This window comes from Bombina bombina, chromosome 1 (genome assembly GCF_027579735.1).
Source record: "Bombina bombina isolate aBomBom1 chromosome 1, aBomBom1.pri, whole genome shotgun sequence".
Taxonomy (NCBI): domain Eukaryota; kingdom Metazoa; phylum Chordata; class Amphibia; order Anura; family Bombinatoridae; genus Bombina; species Bombina bombina.
In genome coordinates this window covers 94166353-94192493 of record NC_069499.1, presented here as the reverse complement: position 1 = coordinate 94192493, position 26141 = coordinate 94166353, and the positions used below count along the sequence as shown (strand labels likewise).

Below are 26141 nucleotides of genomic sequence, written 5' to 3'. Positions count from 1 at the left end.
AAATTATATGATATGATGAAAATAATGGTATCTTTAGAAAGTGGGTACAGTAAATGAGTAAGAAGAAAATTACAGCTAAACACAAACACAGCAGAAATGTAAAAACAGCCCTGGTCTTTAAAGGGACAGTAAAGTCATATTTAGACATTCATGATTTATACAGAGACTACAATTTTAAACAACTTTCCAATTTATTTCTAATATTTCATTTGCTTCCTTCTTTTGTTATCCTTTGCTGAAAGGATTATCTAGGTAAGATCAGTAACAGCAAAGAACCTATGTTTTAGCTTCTGATTGGTAGCTGCATATATATATATATATATATATATATATATATATATATAAATATATATATATATATATATATATATATACCGATTGTCATTGGCTCACCCATGTGTTTAGTTAGAAACCAGTATTGCATTGCTGCTCCTTCAACAAATTATACCAAGAGAATGAAGCAAATTTAATAATAGAAGTAAACTGGCAAGTTGTTTAAAATTGTATGCTCTACCTAAATCATGAAAGAAAAATTTTGGATTTTATGCCCCTTTAATAGTAAGAAAATTGAAAAACGGTCTGGTCACTAAGGGGTTAAACAATAAACATTTTGGAGTTGACTGCCCTATTAAATTTGGTGTGGGTCGTGAGCACTGCGGGTCCCAAGCAGAAACTGCCATTGACCCAATCAGCAGCATTAGTCGTACGACTCAGCTAGTCATGCGACTGGCGCTGTTGGTTGGATCAACAGCAGTTTCTATGGGGATTTCTGTAAATAAATAATTTTCTATATCATATCATTTTCTAAAGGATTGTGATCGCGCCTCAACAAATCAAACTGGATATAAGAAGTCAATTTACATTTAAAATGATATACTCTTTCTAAATCACAAAAGAAAATGGGGTTTCAGGTCCCGTTAACTACCATGCCCCTATAATGTTTATATCTGATATCTGCAGTCTACTGTAGCTATTTAGTAATTAACTTACCACATTTAACAAGGTACCGCAAAGCGTCAAGCTGACCGCTCTGCGACGCTACAAACAGAGGCGTAATATCATAGCAGTTCTTTGCTTCAATCTTTGCTCCTCCTTTCACCAGAATATCAATTATATCAAGATCATTCCTTGATACAGACTCATGCAAAGCTGTCCACCCACGGTTGCAGCGGTGATTAACATCAGCTCGGTAATCAACCAGTAACTTTGCTGCTGCTGCGTTTTTCCGTTCACTGGCTGTGTTTGAGAGAAAAGAAAAAAAAATAATAATTCAGAAGGAAATTAAAAAAAAGAAAAAAAAAGAAAATCAGCCTAAGGTTAAAGGCACATTCAAGTCAAAATAAAACTTTCATGATTCAGATAGGGCGTGCAATTTTAAACAACTTTCCAATTTACTTTTATCAAAATGTGCTTTGTTCTCTTGCTATTCATTGTTAAAAGGTAAACCTAGGTAGGCTCATAAACTGATTTCTATGCCATTGAAGGCTGCCTCTTATCTCTTTGCATTTTGACAGTGTTTCACAGTCAGACAGTGCTAGTTCATGTATGTCATATAGATAGCATTGTGCTCACTCCCGTGGAGTTATTTATGAGTCAGCATAAAATAAGGGGGCAGTCTGCAGAGGCTTAGATACAAGGTAATCACAGAAGTAACAAGTATATTAGTATAACTGTGTTGCTTATGCAAATCGATAATAAAAGGAATATCTATTTTAAAACAATAAAACAATTCAAGTAGACATTCCCTTAAAAATTAGCTTTCAATTAACACTATGAGCCAAAGTTACAAACTATTTTCCAAATCACACTATTGATCAGTAAAATAAAATCACACATAGGGGCCTATTTATTGTAGTGCGAGAGGACATGATCCACTGTAGTGGTTCATGTCCGCCGCACATCTATAAATGCCAACAGCATACACTGTCGGCATTTTCCATTGCACAAGCATTGGAACTACAGGGGGTGCAGAGGTCGTAACTGCGACAGACCCACGAGGGTGGGGGCCCAACTTAAAAAAAAAATTATAACTTTTCCCAATAAAAAACATTGACCTGCCACTGCCTGCACTGATATCATGTGAGTGTGACATGATGCTTCACTAGTGTCTCTGACTACAGGGGTTAGTGTTTCCGTTTTACCCATTGGTGTTTATGTGTATGTATATATGTATGTAACTGTGTGTGTATTTATGCATGTATGTGTGTATGTGACTGTGTGTGTATTTATGTATGTGTGTGTGTATTTATGCATGTATATGTGTGTATGTGACTGTGTGTGTATGTATGTGACTGTGTGTATGTATGTGTGTATGTATGTATGTGACTGTGTGTGTATTTATGCATGTATGTGTGTATGTGACTGTGTGTGTATTTATGTATGTGTGTGTGTATTTATGCATGTATATGTGTGTATGTGACTGTGTGTGTATGTATGTGACTGTGTGTATGTATGTGTGTATGTATGTATGTGACTGTGTGTGTATTTATGCATGTATGTGTGTATGTGACTGTGTGTGTATTTATGCATGTATATGTGTGAATGTGACTGTGTGTGTATGTATGTGACTGTGTGTGTATGTATGTGACTGTGTGTATGTATGTGTGTATGTATGTATGTGACTGTGTGTGTATTTATGCATGTATGTGTGTATGTGACTGTGTGTGTATTTATGCATGTATATGTGTGAATGTGACTGTGTGTGTATGTATGTGACTGTGTGTATGTATGTGTGTATGTGACTGTGTGTGTATGTATGTGACCGTGTGTATGTATGTGTGTATGTATGTATGTGACTGTGTGTGTATTTATGTGTGTGTGTATGTATGTATATGTGTGTGTGTGTGTGTATGTATGTGACTGTGTGTGTATGTATGTGTATATGTGACTGTGTGTGTATTTGTGTGTGTGTGTGTGTGTATTTATGCATGTGTATGTGTGTATGTGACTGTGTGTGTATTTATGTGTGTGTATGTGACTGTGTTTGTGTGTATGTATGTATGTGACTGTGTGTGTGTGTATGTGTGTATGTATGTATGTGTATGTGTGTGTATTTATGCATGTATGTGACTGTGTGTGTATTTATGCATGTATATGTGTGTGTATGTGACTGTGTGTGTATTTATGTGTGTGTGTGTGTATGTGTGTATGTATGTATGTGACTGTGTGTGTGTGTGTATGTGTGTGTGTATGTATGTGACTGTGTGTGTATTTATGTATGTGTGTGTATGAGACTGTGTGTGTGTATTTATGCATGTATGTGTGTGTATGTTTGTGGAACCAGCAAATTACAGACCTTGTTACTACAGCATGGGGGGAGGGGGTAAACAGTGTCCCTATACAGTACCACTATATACAGTATGGGGGGCTGGACCATGTCACAGACTTCTGTGGTCACTTTATAGTACTGGAGCGGGTAGGGTCAGGCCAGCCATCTCACCGGCAGATTACAGACTGTGTCACTAACTATATACAGTACTGGTGGGTTAAACAGTGTCACTATATACAGTAATAGGGGGCCAGACCATCTCACAGACTGTGGGCACAGGGTACCTCCTTTTGCAAACGTAATCTGATTCACATTTTATTTTTCGGTGTTAAATGTTAAAATAAAAGATATGTATCAAATTCACCTTTTTTTGTGGGGGGGGGGGCTTCTTAGATTCTTGCACCTGGGCCCTGTGGTTTCTAGTTACGCCTCTGGCAGTCCGCCGCCTCAGGGGTGGCAGACGAGTTAAAGAGCAGCGCTGCTTCTTAACTTCCGCTTCCGGCGTACCTGAAGCGGAGTGGGTCGGAAACAGCATCCGCTGCTTCATAAATTGACCCTTTACATAGGTCTGATACTGCAAATCCCTTACTTTATCAGCACTCAGGCTCAGAAATCTGCAGCAAGTTTACTTTTATAACATTCAGCACAATGTGGTTCTGCAATACTAAAATCACTAAAATGTTAATAAAATAGCTAAATTTAGCTGATATCGTATTCTATAAAAACAATAACATTTATTTTAATTACAAGGTGTTTACTGTTCCTTTAAGTAAAAAAAAGTCCCAAATAGGCCTATATATGGAAAGACAAAGCGTTCTGTGCTATCACTTTACCTACAGTCTAATACACACTATGGGGCTGAATTATCAAGCTCCGAATGACCGCTGCTCCATAACTTGTTCCGCCTGCTCTGAGGCTGCGGACAGAAATCCACCTGATCCTATACGATCGGGCTGATTGACACCCCCTGCTAGCGGACGCAAATCTGCAGGGGGCGGCATTGCACAAGCAGTTCACAAGAACATTTATGAATGTGCGGCGTACATGATACGCTACATCATATCATGTCCGTCCGCACTTTAAACAATCGGCCCCTATAAATTGTTTTTGTTTTTGTTTGCTGACAGGCGTGTTTTATTGTTTATGGCTGTCATATGAGTCTTTTTGTCTGTCAGTTTCTCCATCACTCACTGCCGGTGTTCGGTCGACTTAAGCAACTCATGGAAATTTGGAACAAAGCTATTCTGCTGTGTGCATGCGCAGAATACATTTCCGCATCAGACGTCACAGTGGCCTTTGATTCAAGCAACCTTTGAGGGCAAAACTCACTGAGTACAGATAACTGGGGACTTGTGCCATTTAATAATTACTCTCACCAACATTTGTAATTGTTTTCAGCTGGCTTGTTGCCCTTATACTATGTCATCACCTTTGATGCCCCTTTCAGCCTGAATGCCACAAGCCTTGATACCCCACTCAGTGCTTGCAGGCTATTGTGTCTTTAAGGGTAAAATGTTATCTGCATTGGTGACTAATTAGTGTAGATTTGTAGAATACTTCCTGCCACACTTAGTCCAGTAGCTCTCCTGCCCTACTGAAAGTAAAGTGTCAGCATCTTTAGTACCTACTCCAACTAAGAGCCAGATTACTAGTGGTGCGCTAACAGTTACACACAAGCAAAAAGAGGTTTATTGCGGGCGTTTTCATGTCGGGTTAGTGCACTTGAGAATATGCAATCTCGTTAGGCGTGCGAGTAGGGTGTTCATTTTTTTTTCTACTTTTATGCTCCATTGACTTCTATGGGCGAATACGTTAACGGGATTGCAATATTGTAAGTTCGGCTTTTTGTGCGCATCAGGTTAGTGCGCGAGTGAAAACTTTTAACTTGTAATGCGAGCACTACCTGACGCACGCAAAAACCTTACTTCTAGCAGAGTTAGTGCGGGAATTTTAAATACTGCTCCACTTGTAAAATGGCCCTAAATGTGTTGGTTAACTTCTTTAAAATGCAACCACCTCACAGACAGTTATGAGAAATAGCTATACAGTATATTTTTTAAGTATAGAGAATAGGAATTCATAAACACCACTAAATATATTTTAAGTGATGTATTATGTTCAGGAGGGAGGGGTACACAGTCTTTACATTAATGTTTTTTTATTTATTAGATTATTTCATTATTATGATTATTAGTATTTTTATTATTAGCATTACCTTTGTATAGCGGAGTCTCTCTTGCTTTATTGGCAATGTCAGGTTCTGCGCCCGACTGCAGCAGGAACTGTAAACACTCCAAGTTTCCCCTAACTGTGGCCATGTATAGAGCCGTCTCCTCTTGTAGGGTGCGCTGGTCGATGCTCGCAGGATACGCTAAAAATAAGAACAATAAATGTAGGAAAAGTTTATTTAGAATTATTTTAAATGATGTTGGTATAATAAAAAAACTTACAAAAAGTAAGGACCATTTTTTATGAAAGAAATATTTGCATATGTGTACATTCATAATGCATGGAAGCTTTTTATTTATTAATCTATCCATCTATCAATCTATCAATCATCTATCTATCTATCCATCTATCAATCTATCAATCATCTATCTGTCAATCATCTATCTATCTATCCATCTATCAATCATCTATCAATCATCTATTTATCTATCAATCTATCAATCTATCTGTCTTTCTGTCCTCCTCATAATTATACAGGACAGCATGTAAATTATTCCTATTACTTACTACTGAGTTACCTTTAGGGGCCCAAAAAAAATTAGCACCAGGGCCCTCTGTTGAGTAGGGCCGCAACTGATTTTGAGCCCTTCTCAATCTAGCACCTTGTCATAAATCATATCCCTTTAAATCACTGTTAAAACCCATTGTTTCTAGTAATAAACCTTTATTTTAATATGTATAAATCTAAGTATAAAGTATGTATAAATATACGTGAAACACTAATATATTTTTTATATGTTTTTGTTATGCATATTTTCGAGCATTAAAAATGTATGTCTGGTCTCTAAAAATGTAAAATTGTTTAGTGCTATTTTTTGCAGCACTTAATCTCAACACTGAAAGCCAAATTATTTCATTAACCCCTTAACGACCACATCACTTTTCCATTTTCTGTCCGTTTGTGCCCAAGGCTATTTTTACATTTTTGCGGTGTTTGTGTTTAGCTGTAATTTTCCTCTTACTCATTTACTGTACCCACACATATTATATACCGTTTTCCTCGCCATTAAATGGACTTTCTAAAGAACCATGCTAAATAGTTTCTAAATTTTGTCCTGAGTTTTGAAATACCAAATGTTTACTTGTTCTTTCCTTTTTTTCCAAGTTAGAGGGCAATAAATACAAGTAGAACTTTGCTATTTCCAAACCACTTTTTTTCAAAATAGCGCTAGTTACATTGGAACACTGATATCTTCCAGTAATCCCTGAATATCCCTTGACATATATATATTTTTTTTTAGAATACATCCCATCTACATACCATTTTGCTATATTTCATGCCATCATTTCACCGCCAAATGCGATCAAATAAATAAAATCGTTCACTTTTTCACAAATTTTTTCTACAAACTTTAGGTTTCTCACTGAAATTATTTACAAACAACTTGTGCAATTATGGCATAAATGGTTGTAAATGCTTCTTTGGGATCCCATTTGTTCAGAAATAGCAGACTTATATGGCCTTGTCATTGCTTGGTAATTAGAAGGCCACTAAATGCCACTGCGCACCACACGTGTTTTATGCCCAGCAGTGAAGGGGTTAATTAGGGAGCATGTAGGGAGTTTCTAGGGTTAATTTTAGCTTTAGTGTAGTGTAGTAGACAACCCCAAGTATTGATCTAGGCCCATCTTGGTATATTTCATGCCACCATTTCACCGCCAAATGCGATCAAATTTAAAAAACGTAAAATGTTTCACATGTTTAGGTTTCTCACTGAAATTATTTACAAGCAGCTTGTGCAATTATGGCACAAATGGTTGTAAATACTTCTCTGGGATCCCCTTTGTTCAGAAATAGCAGACATTTATGGCTTTGGCATCTCTAGCCCTTAATTTTAATCTGGGTTTGTCACTGGCTCACACTTCCTTTCTTTCTCCCTCTATAGATAATAAAATAAATGTTACAAACCTTTCAATAAAATCTTTAAACATGTCAAACCGCCATAATATGCAGCCTCATGCAGTGGTAGCCATCCATCCTTGTCAGGTTCACTTAAATTGTTTCCAGCCTTGATCAAATTGGTAATGGACTCCTCATCTGTATTTATGATTGCCAGTGCAACAGGGGACCTGTCACTGTAAAGTGTAGAGAGAAAGATACATTGGGAATTCTTGTTCTTTAGTAAGGTATAAACAAAATAAAAATAAAAAAATAAACCATTTTTCTTCCTATCAGAGCTTTGAAGAGATCTTGGGCACTGGTGGAAAACAAATTCACTTTTAAACTGGAATATCTGTAGCTTTGTTCTCATCATAGAATATTGCAGTGTTTTCATGTAACTTCATCATTTAAATGAGAAAAAAAAGTATAGTGTTTGTGTTTGTAAATTCTGTCCTGTCTCTTAGTCTTAGAAGTTTTATATTACTGTTTTATTTAAATGAACTGTATCCATGGACAGCGCTGCGGAATATGATGGTGCTTCATAAATAAAGTATAATAATAATAATAATAGTGTTCTGCGCCACGTGATAAAACCGCACAGGCTCACTTGAATTTAAACGACAGCATTGTTCTTAATAAAGAATACACAAGTATTTGGAAAGGAGCGCCTCCTTCAAAAGAGGGTGGCATGAGTGAAAGTGCAGGAAGTGTACTGCAATGTTTTAAAGTGCAGGAAGTGTGCTGCAATGTTTTAAAGTGCAGGAAGTGTGCTGCAATGTTTTTAAAAATGTGCAATTTGTGTGCTGCAATGTTTTAAAGTGCAGGAAGTGTGCTGCAATGTTTTAAAGTGCAGGAAGTGTGCTGCAATGTTTTAAAGTGCACAAAGTGTGCTGCAATGCTTTAAAGTGCACGAAGTGTGCTGCAATGTTTTAAAGTGCACAAAGTGTGCTGCAATATTTTAACGTGCAGGAAGTGTGCTGCAATGTTTTAAAGTGCAGGAAGTGTGCTGCAATGTTTTTAAAAATGTGCAATTTGTGTGCTGCAATGTTTTAAAGATGTGCAATTTATAGTGTGCTAGTTGTGTATATCAACTTAAGCTGTATCATAAAAATGAGATACAGTGGATCAGAAATGTGATAAAAAAACTGTAACATTTTGAGTTACAGTTTAAGTAACAAATCTCTCTGAAAAAATCACATAAAGTTACATAAAGAAAGGGGTTAACAAGTTGCAATCAAGGATACTATTACAAATCAGTACAAGTGAATGAGAACGTTAAATTAGGAGATAGGAATAATAACTAAGTTGTATAAAGTGCTTAAAGTGGTTTCACATAGGTGTTGGAGTGTAACTTTAAATCATATCTAGTACCGGATACACGTGGTTTATGTGTTACAGGTGATATTCAATAAGCTCAGGTAGCAAGGCTTACTGTTAAGTATTACCTAGTAATACTATTTTAAAAATGAGTATAATGTATCTCATAAAAACATATTAAAACATATTAAAACAGTGTTAAGTTTGCACATATTAGAGCTGGTAATTGCTGCAACAATAGGAACGTATTAACAGCTCAAAAAAATAAAAAAATAAAATACATATAATGATAAATTAAAAAATTAATTAAAAATAGTCCAAATATGAAAAAATTAAAAGAAGGGGAAAGAGAAAAAAAGAAAGTCCAAGCTGTATGAATCCGGCTGAAGTGGTTGCAGGTTATCCAGGAGCAAAGTTTAATCAGTAATGTGAGGTCAGAGGCTGCAGAGTCCGGATGCCTAAAGGAAAAAGAAAAAAATACAGGTGCACCAAAAAGCTGCTGCTAAAACAGGGCTCATATAGGAAGTGTGCTCACCGTGTATCTCAGGCTGCTATGTCAAATGGGGATCTGTCAACGTGTTTCGGCCTGGGGGGGACTTTATCAAGACTTCGTTATTATTCCTATCTCTTAATTTAATGTTGTCATTCACTTGTACTCATTTGTAATAGTATCCTTCATTGCAATTTTTTAACCCCTTTTTTTATGTAACTTTATGCGATTTTTTTCACAAGGAGAGATTTGTTACTTAAACTGTAACTCAAAATGTTACAGTTTTTTTTTATCACATTTCTGATCCACTGTATCTCATTTTTATGATACAGCTTACATTGATATACACAACTAGCACACTATAAATTGCACATCTTTAAAACATTGCAGTACACTTCCTGCACTTTCTTATAGGGTTTACGCCTCTACCCCGCACTCAAGCCACCCTCTTTTGAAGGAGGTGCTCCTTTCCAAATACTTGTGTAACCTTCATCATTTAAATGATAAGGCAGCTAAAGGTCCAGACCCTGATTTAAAGGGCAATTATAGTAAACTCTATGGGGGCCTATTTATCATAGTGCAAGTGGACATGATCCACTGTAGCGGATCATGTTTGCCACACATCGATAAATGCCGACAGCATATGCTGTCGGCATTTATCATTGCACAAGCATTTCTAGTGAAATGCTTGTGCAATGCCACCCCACCTGCGCATTCGTGGCCAAACGGCTGCTAGCAGGGGGTGTCAATCAACCCAATCGTATATTAAGACCACTGCTTCTTAACTTATGTTTCCGGCGAGCCTCAAAGCTCGCACGGAAACTGCTGCATTCACAGCATAATAAAGTGGTTAAGCACATAGTAAAAGTAAAGCTGGTAAAGTGGAAACTGCGGCTGACCCAATCGGTAGCACTAGTTGCACAACCCTACTATGTAACTAGCACTGCTGATTGGATCAGCGTTAGTCCGAGCACTGCTCTTCCAGAGCAGTACTTCTACCATGTGTTTAACCCCTTTGCAGGGGTTTAACAAATAGAGGTGCAAGGTCACTAGTCTTAAAATGACATACTCTAATCAACTAGAATATTTAATATTTATATTATAATGGCACCCTTTACGTACTAAAGATATCCATAAACAAAGCTAGACTGTATCATGATCTAAATGACTAGACGCTAATGAATTTGTAAAACAGAACAAAGTTATTATTCATATTGGCTAGATTTAGAGGCTTCAGGCATGATCTGATGTATTCTAACATGAAAATAGATTTGTAATTAATATACATGAGGTATATTCTTTTGGACTTTTGCAAAGGTTCTATCACTATCTCAGCCTATATCATCACTATACTGTATAAACTGTGCACCAACATCTCACAATAGGTGGACCTTCTGTTTCTATTCTGCTGTCAGGACCATGTTTAGGGGCAAGAAATGGCTGACTAAGTGGGGAGGGGGGGTAGACTTGGTCTTCTAAGAGGTTGGGTCAATGCAGCCCCTGGGCTCAGCCTGGGTTGATGGAGCTAAGCAACCTTGAGTAGTTTGCTCTACGTTTCTCAAAATAGGACCGTCCTGCAAACAGCAAGACAACTGCAAACTCTGTACTTTTATGTCGCCATATGTATAGGACATAATTAAAACAGTTAAATGAACACTGTAATAACAATTACTAATAAACAATAATGAAAAAAGCAATTGGTGATAACCATTAATGATCCTTAGCGAGTCCTTTCCTAACAGCAGTATCATTGGTCTGGTTGAAAATCGGCTAAATCTTTTTAGGTGTATAAACGGGGACACTAAGGTCAAATTAAAATGTTTTTAGGTGTATTAAAAGGGACACTAAGGTCAAATTAAAGTTTCATGAATTAAATAAAGAATACCATTAAAAAAAGCCATTAACTTTTATGTACAAACATTTTCTGAGACACCGACTCCTACAGAGCATGCACAAGAGTGCACAGTATATATGTATATGAATTTTGTGATTGGCTGATGCCTGCCCAATGAAAATTGAATTATCATTCAAATTTGTGAGAACATAAATTCACTACTCATTTGAAATTCAAAGTAAGTGCTATTGCTTTGCCTTTATATTATCGATATTGCAATTCTACTGTATTAATAATGGTCCTTTAAATTAGATGCTACTCTACTGAGTCTCCTCCTTGATATAAATGTGAGAAAGAAGAAAGTTTTATTATGTATACCATTGTTTTTCTTTATTTAATACCAAGAAAAATTGACCAGAGTAGCTGCTCTATAACTATCACTCCCTAGACCAGGGTTCTTCAAACCATGGGCCGGGACCCATTACTGGGTCGCAACACCATGTTTACTGGGTCACGACTTGTGTGTGTTGTAGGAAAGTGTTTGTTGTGTGTGTGTTGTAGGAAAGTGTTTGTTGTGTGTGTGTTGTATGGGAGTGCGGTGTGTATGTGTTGTATGACAATGTGTGTGGGGTATGTGTAGGCTGACCATATTGCCGCTTTAAAAAGGGACACATATGAAAAATACATATGTCAGGGCTGTTTTAAGAAATGGTTTTGTATAAGAACCCTCACATATGTATTTTTCATATGTGTTCCTTCTTAAAGCGGCAATATGGTCAGCCTAGGTATGTGCGATATATGAAAGTGTGATGTATGTGTGTTGTATTAGAATGTGTGTGGTGTGTGTATGGGAGAGTGGTGGGTATGTGTGTATTGCATGAGAGTGCTGGTGGTTGTGTATTGTATGAGAGTGTGTGTGGTGTGTGTTTTGTATGAGAGTGTGTGATGTGTTATATGACAGTGTATGTGGTATATGTGTGTTGTATGGGAATGTGGTGTGAATGTGTGTTGTATGACAGTGTATGTTGTGCGTGTTTTGTGTTGTATAGGAGTGTGTTGTGTGTATTGTTGTGAATGTGTTGTATACTTGTAAAGCTAAATACCCATAAGGGTATCAAGGCGCTGCTCATTTTATTGACCTCGGAAGGATGAAAGACTGAGTGGACCTCGCCGGGGATCGAACCTGCAACCCTTGAGTTGCTTTATAGAGCTCAGCCACATGCTGAGTTATCTGTCCGGCCTCTGAGCTATCTGTCCGGCCTCTGAGCTATCTGTCCGGTTTGTGGTGTGTGTGTGTTATATGACAGTGTATGTGTGTGCTGAATGGGAGTGTGGTGTCTATGTGTGTTTGTTGTATGAGAGAGAGTGTGTGTTATTAACATTTCCAACACTTTCTAGTTTGAAAACAATCAGGAATAAAGTGCGCACACAGTTTAGTCACTTTGCCAAAAATTGCAGCTATATTGTATATTACTTCAGAAATTTTCAGACCAAGCATAAAAATAGGGTCGCAAAGGAATGTGGTGTCATTGCACTGGGTCTTGGGGAAAAAAGTTTGAAGAACTAGACTGTTACTCAAAAGCTACTATTCAGCTGCCTTTTTACAATCAGTAATAAAAATACAAGCAGCCAATCAGCATCATAATTGCTGAGTTCACACTTTATTTGACTGTGATCCCGTGGGATTTTGCTATAATCTTGTGGGATTTCACCATGATCTTGGAAAGGAGAGTGACTGTGCCTGCACACACCAGGTGCTTGCTCCCTTGCTAGTTCCAGGTAAGACATCTGGATTGGATGCTTGAATTTTCTCTTCTATAGTCAGCTTTTTATTACAGACACGCTGTATCACTTTCAGGTAATTCAGGATTTGAATAACATGTCCCTTTAAAAGAAAACCATCATATAACTCACAATAATATCAGTTCATTGAATTTGCAAATAGAGAATGACTAGAAAATTAAAAAAATAATTCCAAGTCTCCACATCCCAAAGTAAATTTAATATTTTATTTATTTATTGATTTTGCTTTCACAATTTTCTAACTACAATCAGCCATTCACTGTAATTAGATTTCATTATTTATCTTCCAGGTGATTTAATATAGAACACTTGGAGGAAAGACTTGATAATTTATACAAATAAATGGTTTGCAGAAGAATTATTGAATTTAAATTGCTAATTTTCATAGCCAGTTACATCCATAGGGGTAAATTTATCATGGTGCGGACAGACATGATCCGCTTTAGAAAATCATGTCCGTCGCAAATCAATAAATGCCGACAGCATACACTGTCGGCATTTATCATTGCACCAGTAGTTCTTGTGAACTGCTGATGAACTGCTGGTGCAATACTGCGCCCTAGCAGGGGGTGTCAATCAACCAGATTGTATTCGATCAGGCTGATTGCTGTCCGCCACCTCAGAGGTGGTGGACGAGTTAAGGAGCAGCGGTCTTATAACCGCTGCTTCTTAACTTCCGCTTCAAGCGGAACTGAAGCGGAGTGGGTCGGAAGCAGCATCCCATAGAATCAGTTAAATTTGGTTTTACTGCCAAAAAATATAGCAGCATTTATATCTACCCGGATTTTACAGGAAATTTAGTTTTTTTATTAATATCTATAGATATTTTTATGTGTTCTTCGTGCCTGTTTGTGTTTAGGGCTAGATTACGAGTGGAGCACAAAATTTCGCTTTCACAAGCAGGATATTTGCACTCCACTTAGTAAAACCAGCGCACTCAAATGTGTGCTCGTATTACAAGTTAAGCGCAATGCAAATGCGACCTCATGAGAGAGCACTTCCATAGGCTCCAATGGGAGCCTTGTTCTCATGCCGTGAGACACGGCAAAGAACCTAGCGCAGGAGATAAGTCGTACAGCGTTGGGCAGCAAATAAAAACTATATATGTATATCAATAAATACATATATATTTATGTGTTTATATGTGTATATAGATAAGCGTCTACATGTATTTAAAGTAAAAACACAGTCCCCATAGACTTCAATTTTTCTAACACCCCACATTCCCTCACTTTAACCCTTTATAACTGCTTTGTGCTCTTACTTTAAAAAAAAAAAATAAAGATGCTTTTTTTTATTTTAAGAAAGGAATTGTCCAATTTGGGGGTATATTGGGGCACATTTTTTAATTAACTAGAGGTCTGACCTCTGGTTAATTGCGCAAAGTGCTCCCGTAATGTTGCTGGAGCATTAACCAACCACTTGTAATGGCTGGTTATTTAACATGCACCCGTAAAAAAGGGGAAATTTGCCCCTTTAACGGCACACGTTAAAATAGCGCTCCACTTGTAATCTAGCCCTTAATTAGTAATTTTGTTACTATTTGTTTGCTGGACTATATAGATCTTTACATATTACTGACAGAACGTGTGAAAAGTTTTAATACAAATAAAGCAGAAATTATAAAACCGCTGTGATTTGTATTTCCTTTAAATATATTTCTTCTCTTTAAAAAATTATCTTGAGTTTATCCTCTTGTAACATTTTTGCATCTTTAAAAACTTACTGAGAGAGACAAGATCTGTAGCCGGCCCCAGCCCCCACCCCCTTACCTTGCCTTCCAGCGTATTCATCTGTTCTAAGGGACCCCTTATTTGCCCCCACAGGCCCCCACAACCTCGGCAGGAGCAGAGCGGTCTTGAATAAATGTGCTACGCATGCGCACAAGGCTCGCTCCATGACCGTCCTGTCCACAGGATGTAGCCCTGTCGCCTGCCACTTAGGGGTTAAACACAAAGACACACATTCCAATCCACACATATATATATTTTTATATATATATATATATATATATATATATATATATATATATATAAAATACACCTTTGAGCACTTCCCAGTCCAACACCTTGTTCTACTTTTTAATGCACCTTTGACTTAGCGCATCTTTGGGTCAGAGAAACTCAAGCAAAAGCCAGGATCTAAGTTTTTTTTAGATTTCCCCAAAGTAGTTTATCATATAAGGAATTTAGCCAGCTATCGGACCTCCTTATGTTAGCGTGCCCTAGGCTTTCAATTCAGCACTAAGCTTTCACTTTCCACTTATAGAGCTATATTACAAGTGGCACTCTATTGTTAGCGCGAGTCGCAATAAGTAATAAAAAGTAAAAAATCCTTTAACATATCTGAAAGGGTGAAATAAATAGAAAGAATAGCCATAGTGAAATGAGACATTATTTAATAGAATTAGAACGAAGCTGCCATATTTTTAGCAACGATGTATTATTTTAACATTTTCCCTGTAAGAAAAATATTTACATTCCAGGGTGTATCAAACACTGAGAACCAGTTATTCTGATACTTAAAAAAATGTAATGTCAGAAACACATGCCACATCCAGGACCTTTCACCTTGATTTTTAAAGTCAACTAGTTATATTCTGTATGGGGAATAAACAATTGAATTTGTTTTAACCCTTTAATCCACACAGGCTTTTATTATAGACATTTTCATAGACATTTTCTGATATGGGAGGAGATAGGACCATATTCAAGCCTATGTCCTTTAAAGTTTATCTTGGACACGTAATTTTGTTTTGTAATTTTATTTTCAATCCTTCCGATGCACAGTGTGAGCCAGCAAGCCTGGGATTCCTTTATTTACTTGCATCAACATATTTTATTTTTACTTCTTAGTAGTGTCTGTTTTCAAGGAGGTGAGCAATTTATTTATCTTACATAGCCGCCAACATTAAAAATAATAATAATTCTAGGGACACTTTGCAGCAGAACAAACAAATAAACAGTTTATAGAATGAATTAAATGCCCACAAACGTCCATAGCTCCACCCCAAAACAAGTGATGCTAATTGCAGATAATGAGCTAGATAACAAGTAGAGTGCAGTCTATAGCGCAGAGTGCGTTATCTTGTGCTCAGTCTCGTGATAAGAGTAACGCACAATCAAGTGGAAGGAAAAAGAAATCTATTATCAGCGGGATTAAGCGCACCTCCCCATTATCATGCAGATGTTAGCGCTTCCTAGACTATGGGGCCTATCTATCCAGCTCCGAATGGAACTTGAGGCCCTGTGTTTCTGGCGAGCCTACAGGCTTGCAGAAGCAGCGGTCTAAAGACCGCTGCTCCATAACCCTGTCCGCCTGCTCTGAGCAGGCGGAAACACATCGCCGGAATTCAACCCGATCGAGTATGATCGGGTTTATTGACATCCCCTGCTGGTGGCTGATTGGCCGCGAGTCTGCAGGGGGCGGCGTTGCACCAGCAGCTCACAAGAGTGGCTGGTGCAATGCTGAATACGGAGAGCGTATTGCTCTCCGCATTCAGCGATGTCTGTCGGACCTGAGCCGCACTGTCGGATCAGGTCCGACAGACATTTGATAAATTGGCCTCTATCAAGCAAGCATAAAATTATAACTTTGAACTTGTAATTGACTGCGCTCAAGCAATGTAATCTGCAATAGTGCTAATATTTTTGTATTCCTTTTGTAATCTAGGCCAATATGTAAAAAATATTAAATACTGTATTATTAAACTAAGCTGTAAAAGAGTCAGATACTATTATATACGTGGTGATTTACACAGTCACAGATATCCATGCTAAGTCCACAGCTCATAACAGATCTTTTAAATGGGAGATAGACCCATGGGGCAAATATATCATGGGACAGGAGGCCATAACCTAGGACTGACCTAGGCAAATATGGCCAGTTGGCAAAAGTTTACAATAAATGCTTATTTTTATGCTGTCTCAGCTTCATTGCTAACGTTTCAAGTGCATGCAACCTGACACTTATGTAGCGGCGTAGCGCACCACGTGCATGTGTATTCTCCACTTGCAAATGTCCCAGGTTGCGAACTCAGAACTCCTGTCCTGCATTTAACGGGATTGTCCAAGGTTTGGCAGCTCTGCCTGCTATCCCTCCTACCTATCTCTCTTCCCTATAAATGTCCTGGTTTGACAAAGCTGAGCTTCCAACCCTCCAGGATATATTGGGATTGTCGTGGATTGGGAGTGTCTCTTCTGCTGCTTTTCATTCAGGACAAATGTCACATTTTAAGGGTAGAACCAGTGACAGCCCTGCCTCTAACCATGGCCTGCACAGAAAACACTGGTGGGCTACACATTGCCATACCCCCAACAATTGTGGCTAGGTATTAGAGACTTAGGAAGTTGGGGAAGCGGTCATGAGTGTCAGAAGAGGTGAGATAGTGAATTTATTGTGGGCAGGTCCTGGGCATGTCTGGGCAGTTTGTGAGTGTGTCTGAGCATTTTGTGGGCATGTCTGGATTGTTTATAGTGGCTAAGGACAATTCTTCAAATAGGGACATATGACTACCTCAGATGGACAGTGGGACAGAGCTCAGAATTAGGGACTGTCCCTCTCAAATATGGATAATTTGGAGGTCTGCATTGAACAGCTTAAACTACAACCTGGAACAGCCAAACAATAACTACTGCACACCTGCACCACCCTGGTCTACCATGGACCCCCCCCCTCCTTTTTATTCCATGAATCTATCACCCTTTCTATAAAAAAAATGCTTCCTTGCATTTCTCATGAATCTGCTACCCTCCAATTTAAGATTCTGACCCCTTGTTTTGGCATTTGTTTTTTGTGGAAAATGTTTTCTGCTTTAACTTTATTACATTTATTAATTACATGGTCAAAGAAATCAATTAAGTTAGTCTGACATGATCTTCCAGCAGTGAAACCAAGCTGTCTTTCCTTTAAAGGGACAGTCAAAATTAAACTTTCATGATTCAGATAAAGCACACAATTTTAAACAACTTTCAAATTCACTTTGATTATCTAAATGTGCACAATCTTTTTATATGCACACATTTTGAGGCACCAGCTCCTACTGAGCATGTGCAAGATTCACAGGATAAAAGTATATGCATTTTGTGATTCGCTGATAGCTGTCACATGATACATTAGGAAGGAAAATGTAACTGACATTTGTCGGAAAAAAATCTACTCATTTGAAATTAAAACTAAATGTGTTTGCACTGTCTTTTTATTATGCATTTATTGACTATGCAATTCTACTGTGTTTAGTGGTCCTTTAAAAGAGTTTCCATTAGTTTCCCTACATTCGAGGTCAAACTGACTGGCCTATAGTTAGCAGAATCTTCCCTACTACCCTTGTTTATGCATAAGGACTACATTAGCAATTTTCCAGTCTTCTGGACAACTCTTGTTAAAGGTAAATGATTAAATAAATCAGCTAATAGAGTAGCCAATGCCATCACAGATCGAAGCTCTCTTAGAACCCTTGGATGATTATTATATGGACCACAGACTTATTTACTTTTATTTTTCATAAAGCCCTTAAAACCTCTTCCTCTGGCCCAGATTATGAGTGGAGCCCTTTCAGCTACAAACAAGCGATAAGAGGTTTACTGTGGATGTTTGCGAACATCTGATTTTTCTGCTTGTATTACAAGTTGAGTAAAAGTGATCACTTGAGTGCAATTGAAGTTAACGCGCGTTGGGTTAGCGTGACCTCAGAGCTCTGGTTACTTTATTCACTATCACGTAGATTACGAGTGGCGTGCAAACTGTAGCACAAGTGCACCCTAGAGTGTCTTCAGCCTATTTATGTATAATGTTATGAGCTTATTTTTAAATCTGATTAGCCAATCTTTTCACAATTTTAGACTATTGCAGGCAGCGTAATTTTTTAGGTTAAATAAGCAAAAGTAATTAGATTTTTTCATATAATAAAAATAGCACTTTGTATTTCACTACATATATTCTATACAGAATGAGGAAGCACATTACTTAATAATAGCTTTGTTTCACGTGTATTTTATCTACGTTGCACAGACTAACCACAGAAAAATGACCTGTTTCTGTAAAACCTGTGGTGCAGTTCCATTTTCAATCTGAATATCTGTGTATTGTGTGTGTGTTGCTTGTGTATCTATGTGTGTGTGTACAAGTGTGTATAATTGTGTGCGTGTGTATGAGTGTGTATAATTGTGTGTGTGCGTTGCTTGTGTATCTATGTTTGTGTGTACGAGTGTGTATAATTGTGTGTGTGTGTATGAGTGTGCAATTGTGTGTGTGTGTTGTTTGTGTATATGTGTGTATACAAGTGTGTATAATTGTGTGTGTGTGTGAGTTGCTTGTGTATCTATGTGTGTTTGTACGAGTGTGTATAATTGTGTGTGTGAGTTGCTTGTGTATCTATGTGTGTGTGTGTACAAGTGTGTATAATTGTGTGTGTGCGTTGCTTTTGTATCTATGTGTGTGTATACGCGTGTGTATAATTGTGTGAGATGTTTATGTATATGTGTGTACAAGTGTATATAATTGTGTGTGAGATTGTGTGGTGTGCTTTTATGTGTCTGTGTGTGGATGTAGGTTTTATTATATATATGTGTGTGTGTGTGATTTTGTGTTCATGTCTGACTGCATAATCATATGTGTGCTTTTGTGTGTATGTGTGGGTGGTGTGGGGATATACTGTATGTGTGTATGCATGAGCATGTATTTGTGTATGAGTGTGTGCGTTTGTATATAAGGGGATGTGTGTGTTTGAGTGTTTGTGCATGTATGTCTATGTGGTTTGCATATTTATGTAGGTGTGTGGGTTTGCATATGTCTATACCTGTGTATATACAAAATTGAACAATTCAAGAACAGCTGTTTACTGTTTATTGTAAGCGTGGTTGTAACTTTTTTGTGGGCACCACATCGTCCTAAAACTTTCTAAGGACAGTTGCCCAGGGAGGAGGCAATGCTGAACAAATAAGTAATAAAAGCAGATGACACTGTATGACTATGCACATATCCAGTATTGCTTATACAGCATGCAACTGTTATTCCACTGGAATAACTTTTTTGTTTATCAGTTAACCAAATTGCAGCAAACAACTGCAGTTCCACTTTGTAAATACACAATCACAAGCTGCTCTGTTTAAAGGGACAGTCTACACCAGAATTTTTATTGTTTAAAAAGATAGATAATCCCTTTATAACCCATTCCCTAGTTTTGCAAAACCAACACTTTTATATTAATACACTTTTTACCTCTGTGATTACCTTGTATCTAAGCCTCTGTAAACTGCCCCTTATTTCAGTTCTTTTGACAGACATCCATTTTAGCCAATCAGAGCTGGCTCACTGGAACTCCACATGCGTGAGCACAGTGTTATCTATATGACACACATGAACAAATACCCTGGTGAAAAACTGTCAAAATGCCCTAAGAGAAGAGGCGGCCTTCAAGGGCTTAGAAATTAGCATATGAACCACCCAGGTTTAGCTTTCAACTAAGAATACCAAGAGAACAAAGCAAAATTGGTGATAAAAGTAAATTGGAAAATTGATTAAAATTACATTCTCTATATGAATCATGAAAGTTTATTTTGGACTAGACTGTCCCTTTAAGCCAGGTTTTAATGTACTATAATTTAAAGTTAAAACAGATTAACACTAAGCTAACTAGGAAACCCTTAAAAGTTATTAAATATATTGCTATATGCCCTGTATGTGTTAGGTCGCCCTCACTGATTTAGAAGACGATTTAAATGAATGAAAATTCTCTGATTATGTATGAAAAATAACAGGAATATGTAGTTAAACACACAAATCTTCATAGAAGCAAAAGATAGGTGACATAAAAGCAAAAACAAAATATGGCAGCTAGTGGATCCAATAATGATGATGATGGCCTAATGCGATTGAATGCAGTTGTTTACACTTAACCAATAATACTAATTTGTTAACATAACAATTTTATATAATTTTGGGTCACTTTAGAATTCACATTTTTAACACGTAAAAGTACATAAAACATCAGAAATAGGGATAATTAAATCCACTTGTAAAGAAGAGTTTAGAAATTGTAGCCCAAATAAGATAAACTTTTTATTTTTGCAGTTTTTTTTGTGTCCAGACAGCAGCAACAAACGCTATTCCAAAAAGTCAAGTCTCTTTATGACTTGATGTTCTAATAAACTGTATTATAATGGGCGCTCTCCTGTGCATTTGCACTATTTCATATGCCAAGGATGCAGTGGCAGTGACTGCTGATTGGTGTCACTGCTTTTACTTGCTGTTGCAGTCACAGACACTACAGAGCAATGTGTGTGAAAGGAAATAGCATCACCTGCATTAGTTTGCACTTGAGCAGGACCCGCTAAGCCCTACCTAGGTAGACCTCCATTATAGGTCTACTATAATGACCATAACGGAGACTTGGGAAATAATTATTATTTCAGTGCTAAATTGTGAGGGAACAGTACCAAACTTTGCATTATAAACATTGGCAAAATCTTTTTCGAGGGTTTCATATCTCTTTCTAATGGCTATTTTAAAACAAAAATGCATTAGAATATCCCTTTAATTGCAATTATATATAAACATTCTGAAGTTTCAAGAGTGATTTCAGCTATATGTTAACATTTTTATTTAACCAGGAAACATTAGTGTTATGTGAAATGGGCATGTGTAAAAACCGAACAGAAAAGCCATGCAATGCACTTGGGCTCCAACTCATATGGACATGAATGGGGGCCAGTTAAAGGGATAGTAAACACCAACATTTTTATTGTTTAAAACGATAGATAATCCCTTTATTTACCATTCCCCAGTTTTGCATAACCAACACTGTTATAGAAATATAATGTTAACCTCTGTAATAACCTTGTATCAAAGCTTCTGCTGATTGCCCCTTATCTCAGATATATTGACAGACTTGCATTTCAGCCTGACTCTTAAATAACTTCACGTGCATGAGCACAATGTTATTTATATGAAACACATGAACTGATGCCCTCTAGCTGTGAAAAACTGTCAAATGCATTCCGATTAGAGCTGGCCTTCAAGGGCTTAGAAATTAGCATATGAGCCTACCTAGTTTAGCTTTTAACTAAAAAAGAGAACTAAGTAAATTAGAAAGTTGTTTAAAATTACATGCCCTATCTGAATCATGAAAGTTTAATTCAGACTTTACAATCCCTTAAAAGGCTATAATACCACTTATTATAATATATATATATATATATATATATATATATATATATATATATATACACACCGTATATATTAATTTAAAATTTTACAAAATCCCTTAAATCAGGGCTTGATAAACTGGGAGCCCAGGTAACCAATTGTCTGGAGGGGTGCTACATTGGGGGGGGGGGGGGGGTTCTCCCATTTTTAAATTGTCAGAGTTTAGCATCATCATTATTTATTTTGCAATAGACCTGTTCAACTACCTTTGGTATCAAACAAAGGCAGCAGTAAATATATTCATGCTCTCAGATTGAAGGAGTTTATCACAGAATATGGTTGTTATTATTCTCTGAATCACAGATGTGATCCAATAAATTATTTTTGTTTTAAACCCAGTAATATAAGTCATTAGTATTAGTATAAGTCATTAGTATTAGTATGTCATTAGTATTAGTATGTCATTAGTATAAGTCATTAGTATTAGTATGTCATTAGTATTATTATAAATGATTAGTATTAGTATAAGTCATTAGTATTATTATAAGTCATTAGTATTAGTATGTCATTAGTATTAGTATAAGTCATTCGTATTAGTATAAGTCATTAGTATAAGTCATTAGTATTAGTATGTCATTAGTATTAGTAAAAGTGATTAGTATTAGTATAAGTCATTAGTATTAGTATAAGTCATTAGTATTAGTATGTCATTAGTATTAGTATAAGTCATTAGTATTAGTCATTAGTATTAGTATGTCATTAGTATTAGTATGTCATTAGTATTAGTATAAGTCATTAGTATTAATATAAGTGATTAGTATTAGTATAAGTCATTAGTATTAGTATAAGTCATTAGTATTAGTATGTCATTAGTATATGTCATTAGTATTAGTATAAGTCATTAGTATAAGTGATTAGTATTAGTATAAGTCATTAGTATAAGTGATTAGTATTAGTATGTCATTAGTATTAGTATAAGTTATTAGTATAAGTCATTAGTATTAGTATGTCATTAGTATAAGTCATTAGTATTAGTATGTCATTAGTATTATTATAAATGATTAGTATTAGTATAAGTCATTAGTATTATTATAAGTCATTAGTATTAGTATGTCATTAGTATTAGTATAAGTCATTCGTATTAGTATAAGTCATTAGTATAAGTCATTAGTATTAGTACGTCATTAGTATTAGTAAAAGTGATTAGTATTAGTATAAGTCATTAGTATTAGTATAAGTCATTAGTATTAGTATGTCATTAGTATTAGTATAAGTCATTAGTATTAGTCATTAGTATTAGTATAAGTCATTAGTATTAGTATAAGTCATTAGTATTAATATAAGTGATTAGTATTAGTATAAGTGATTAGTATTAGTATAAGTCATTAGTATTAGTATAAGTCATTAGTATCAGTATAAGTCATTAGTATTAGTATAAGTCATTAGTATTAATATAAGTCATTAGTATTAGTATAAGTCATTAGTATTAATATAAGTGATTAGTATTAGTATACATCATTAGTATTAGTATAAGTCATTAGTATTAGTATAAGTCATTAGTATTAATATAAGTCATTAATATTAGTATAAGTCATTAGTATCAGTATAAGTCATTAGTATTAGTTTGTCATTAGTATTAGTATAAGTCATTAGTATCAGTATAAGTCATTAGTATTTTGATCTAGGCTATCTCTGTGTGTTATTAACTTCTAAGTGTGGATGCATGTGTGAAAGTATTATATCCTATTGTTTTAGTAATCACAATTGATTAAAAGTTATATTTTAATATTTTTTATGCCACTATCAATAATTATTTAGTTTGTGTGTAACTTACAGTACTTAAAGGGACATAAAACCCCAAACATTTCTTTCATAATTTAGGTAGAACATATCATTTTAAACTGCTTTCCAGTTTACTTCTATTATCAAATTTGCTTCATTCTCTTGGTATAATTTGTTGAAGGAGCAGCAATGCCCTACTGGTTTCTAACTGAACAGATGGGTGAGCCAATTACAATCAGTATATATATATATATATATATATATATATATATATATATATATATGCAGCCATCAATCAACAGCTAGAACCTAGGAACTTTGCTGCTTATGAGCTTACCTAGATAAACCTTTCAGCAAAAGATAACAAGAGAAGGAAGCAAATTAAGTTATAGAAGGAAATTGGAAAATTGTTTTAAATTGTATGCTCTGTCTAAATCATGAATGTCCCTTTAAAGTTGTAACTTGCAACTAAGTATATGTTAAAACCAATTGTCTGGCACCTGACAAATTGCCATAGTGCTCTCAAAAATGCACAAAAGCAACATTACTAAAAGGTTAATATGCAGTGTGTGCTTCAAAGTTAGGGAAGGAGTTGGGAGAGTAAGACAGAGCAGGGCTGCATTTAAAGCACACCTGTTCTCATCAGTCCGAACTTAGGAGCCACAGTCACTTCTGTTATCTGTCACTCAAGCCTGTCAAGCCAAAGATGCTAAAAAATGAAGGTGCGGGGGTGGCGTGTCCAGGCTATGGCTAAAGATGGCTACTAAACTGGGAGCCCTGTTGGAAAGATTTACAATCTGCCATGTAATCATAAAGCTATCCAGCATGAAACTGTGTTCAATGCTATAGCAGATACCTAGCTGGATTGGATCATATATATATATATATATATATATATATATATATATATATATATATATATATTTGTATATATTAGGAAACACAGGACTGCCCAGACTGGGCCGCTGAGATTTTCTGGTGGCTCCTGACGAGAGATATTATTATGGAGGGTGTTTCTACAATGCTACAAGCCCTCTTCATGGATTTTGATGAATTGTTGCTTCAAAGGTTTGATTGACCAATCCCCAGGAGCAGGTCTTAACAGTGGCGTCACTAGGGTTGGTGTCACCCGGTGCGGTAAGTCATGGTGTCACCCCCCCCCCCAGAAAGCAGACACACACAAAAACACAGGCAAACACACATACAAACACTCAGACACACTTAAAAACATACTCAGATGCACACACAAACACTCGGAAACACACTCAGACACACACACAAAAACACACACACAAAAACACTGAGACACACAAAAACTCAGACACACACATACAAAATATGTAAACTGCACTGCATTAATTATGAAGCTCAAGTCTAGAGCTGCTCCCTGGCTCAACAGAACATCAAATGAAAGATAAACAGAGCACTCTAAAATAAATCACTGAAGAAAAGGTTTAGATGCACAAACTATGAAAATTCTGCTCTCTGACTCTGTTCCAAGTCTGTCAGTGCACAGCCCTGGGCCGCATGTCACTGAGCAGTGAGCACAGATAGGCAGGCAGGTTTAGGCTAGCAGCGCAACTTTGCAAGCCCCACGGCACACCCACAACATTCATAGTGAAATTGGGCAGGGGAGGAGCAAAGTACAAACAAGCAAAAGCAGCCCGGAAAACTATTTGTTGAAATTGCAGCACTGGCTCAAGGGGCAAAAAAATTGTGTGTCTACAACTTCCCCAGTCCCACTAATGTTCACAAATGCCAGCCTCTAATAAAATAATCTATGCATCTCAACATTGTATTTCTTTGAATTTCAATAAAAAAATTTTGGTGTCACCCCCTGGAGGGTGTCACCCGGGTGCGGCCCGCCCCCCCCCTAGTGACGCCACTGGGTCTTAAGTCTTTTGTGTGACCAGCGGGAGGGCCCTGCAGAGACCAATATTGAATCAATTGGGCATCTGCTGTGATGCGTGTGGTGATTTAGGCGTGCTGCATACAGGACCACAGTTGAAGAAGGAGGCCCCTGTCGACTTACCTGGAGATATACAGCAGCAGGCCGGTTCTGATTTGTGTCAATTATATCGCTTGCAGTTTTTTGTTACCGGGTATCTTCTGTACTGAGATGGATGGAGCAGCGCTGTTTGGGGACAGAATTTTGCGGTATTTGTGCAATGTGATATTAGATGCAGGCGTCAGAAATTTACTTTCCCTTGACTGCGACTGAAGGCAGTATCACTTACCTTTTAACAGTCTATGTGCCCATGCACTAACAGGCAGGTCGGACATCTGTTTTGTATACTTTTCTTGTTATAGATAGATAGATAGATAGATAGATAGATAGATAGATAGATAGATAGATAGATAGATGGACTATACTTGCACAAATGTAAATTTT

The 26141-nt window shown here is 36.7% G+C and overlaps 1 protein-coding gene across 1 annotated transcript in view; it reads right to left on the bottom strand.

The window, feature by feature from the left end:
- The window catches only part of ASB2 (ankyrin repeat and SOCS box containing 2), a 101889-nt gene that overhangs the window by 15397 nt on the left and 60351 nt on the right, over positions 1-26141 (bottom strand). Inside the window, exons 4-6 of the mRNA XM_053697522.1 lie at positions 7407-7573; positions 5484-5639; positions 991-1236 (exon numbers count right to left, since the gene is read on the bottom strand). Coding sequence (XP_053553497.1) covers positions 991-1236; positions 5484-5639; positions 7407-7573 — 569 coding nt within the window. The remainder of the gene's footprint in view (positions 1-990; positions 1237-5483; positions 5640-7406; positions 7574-26141) is intronic.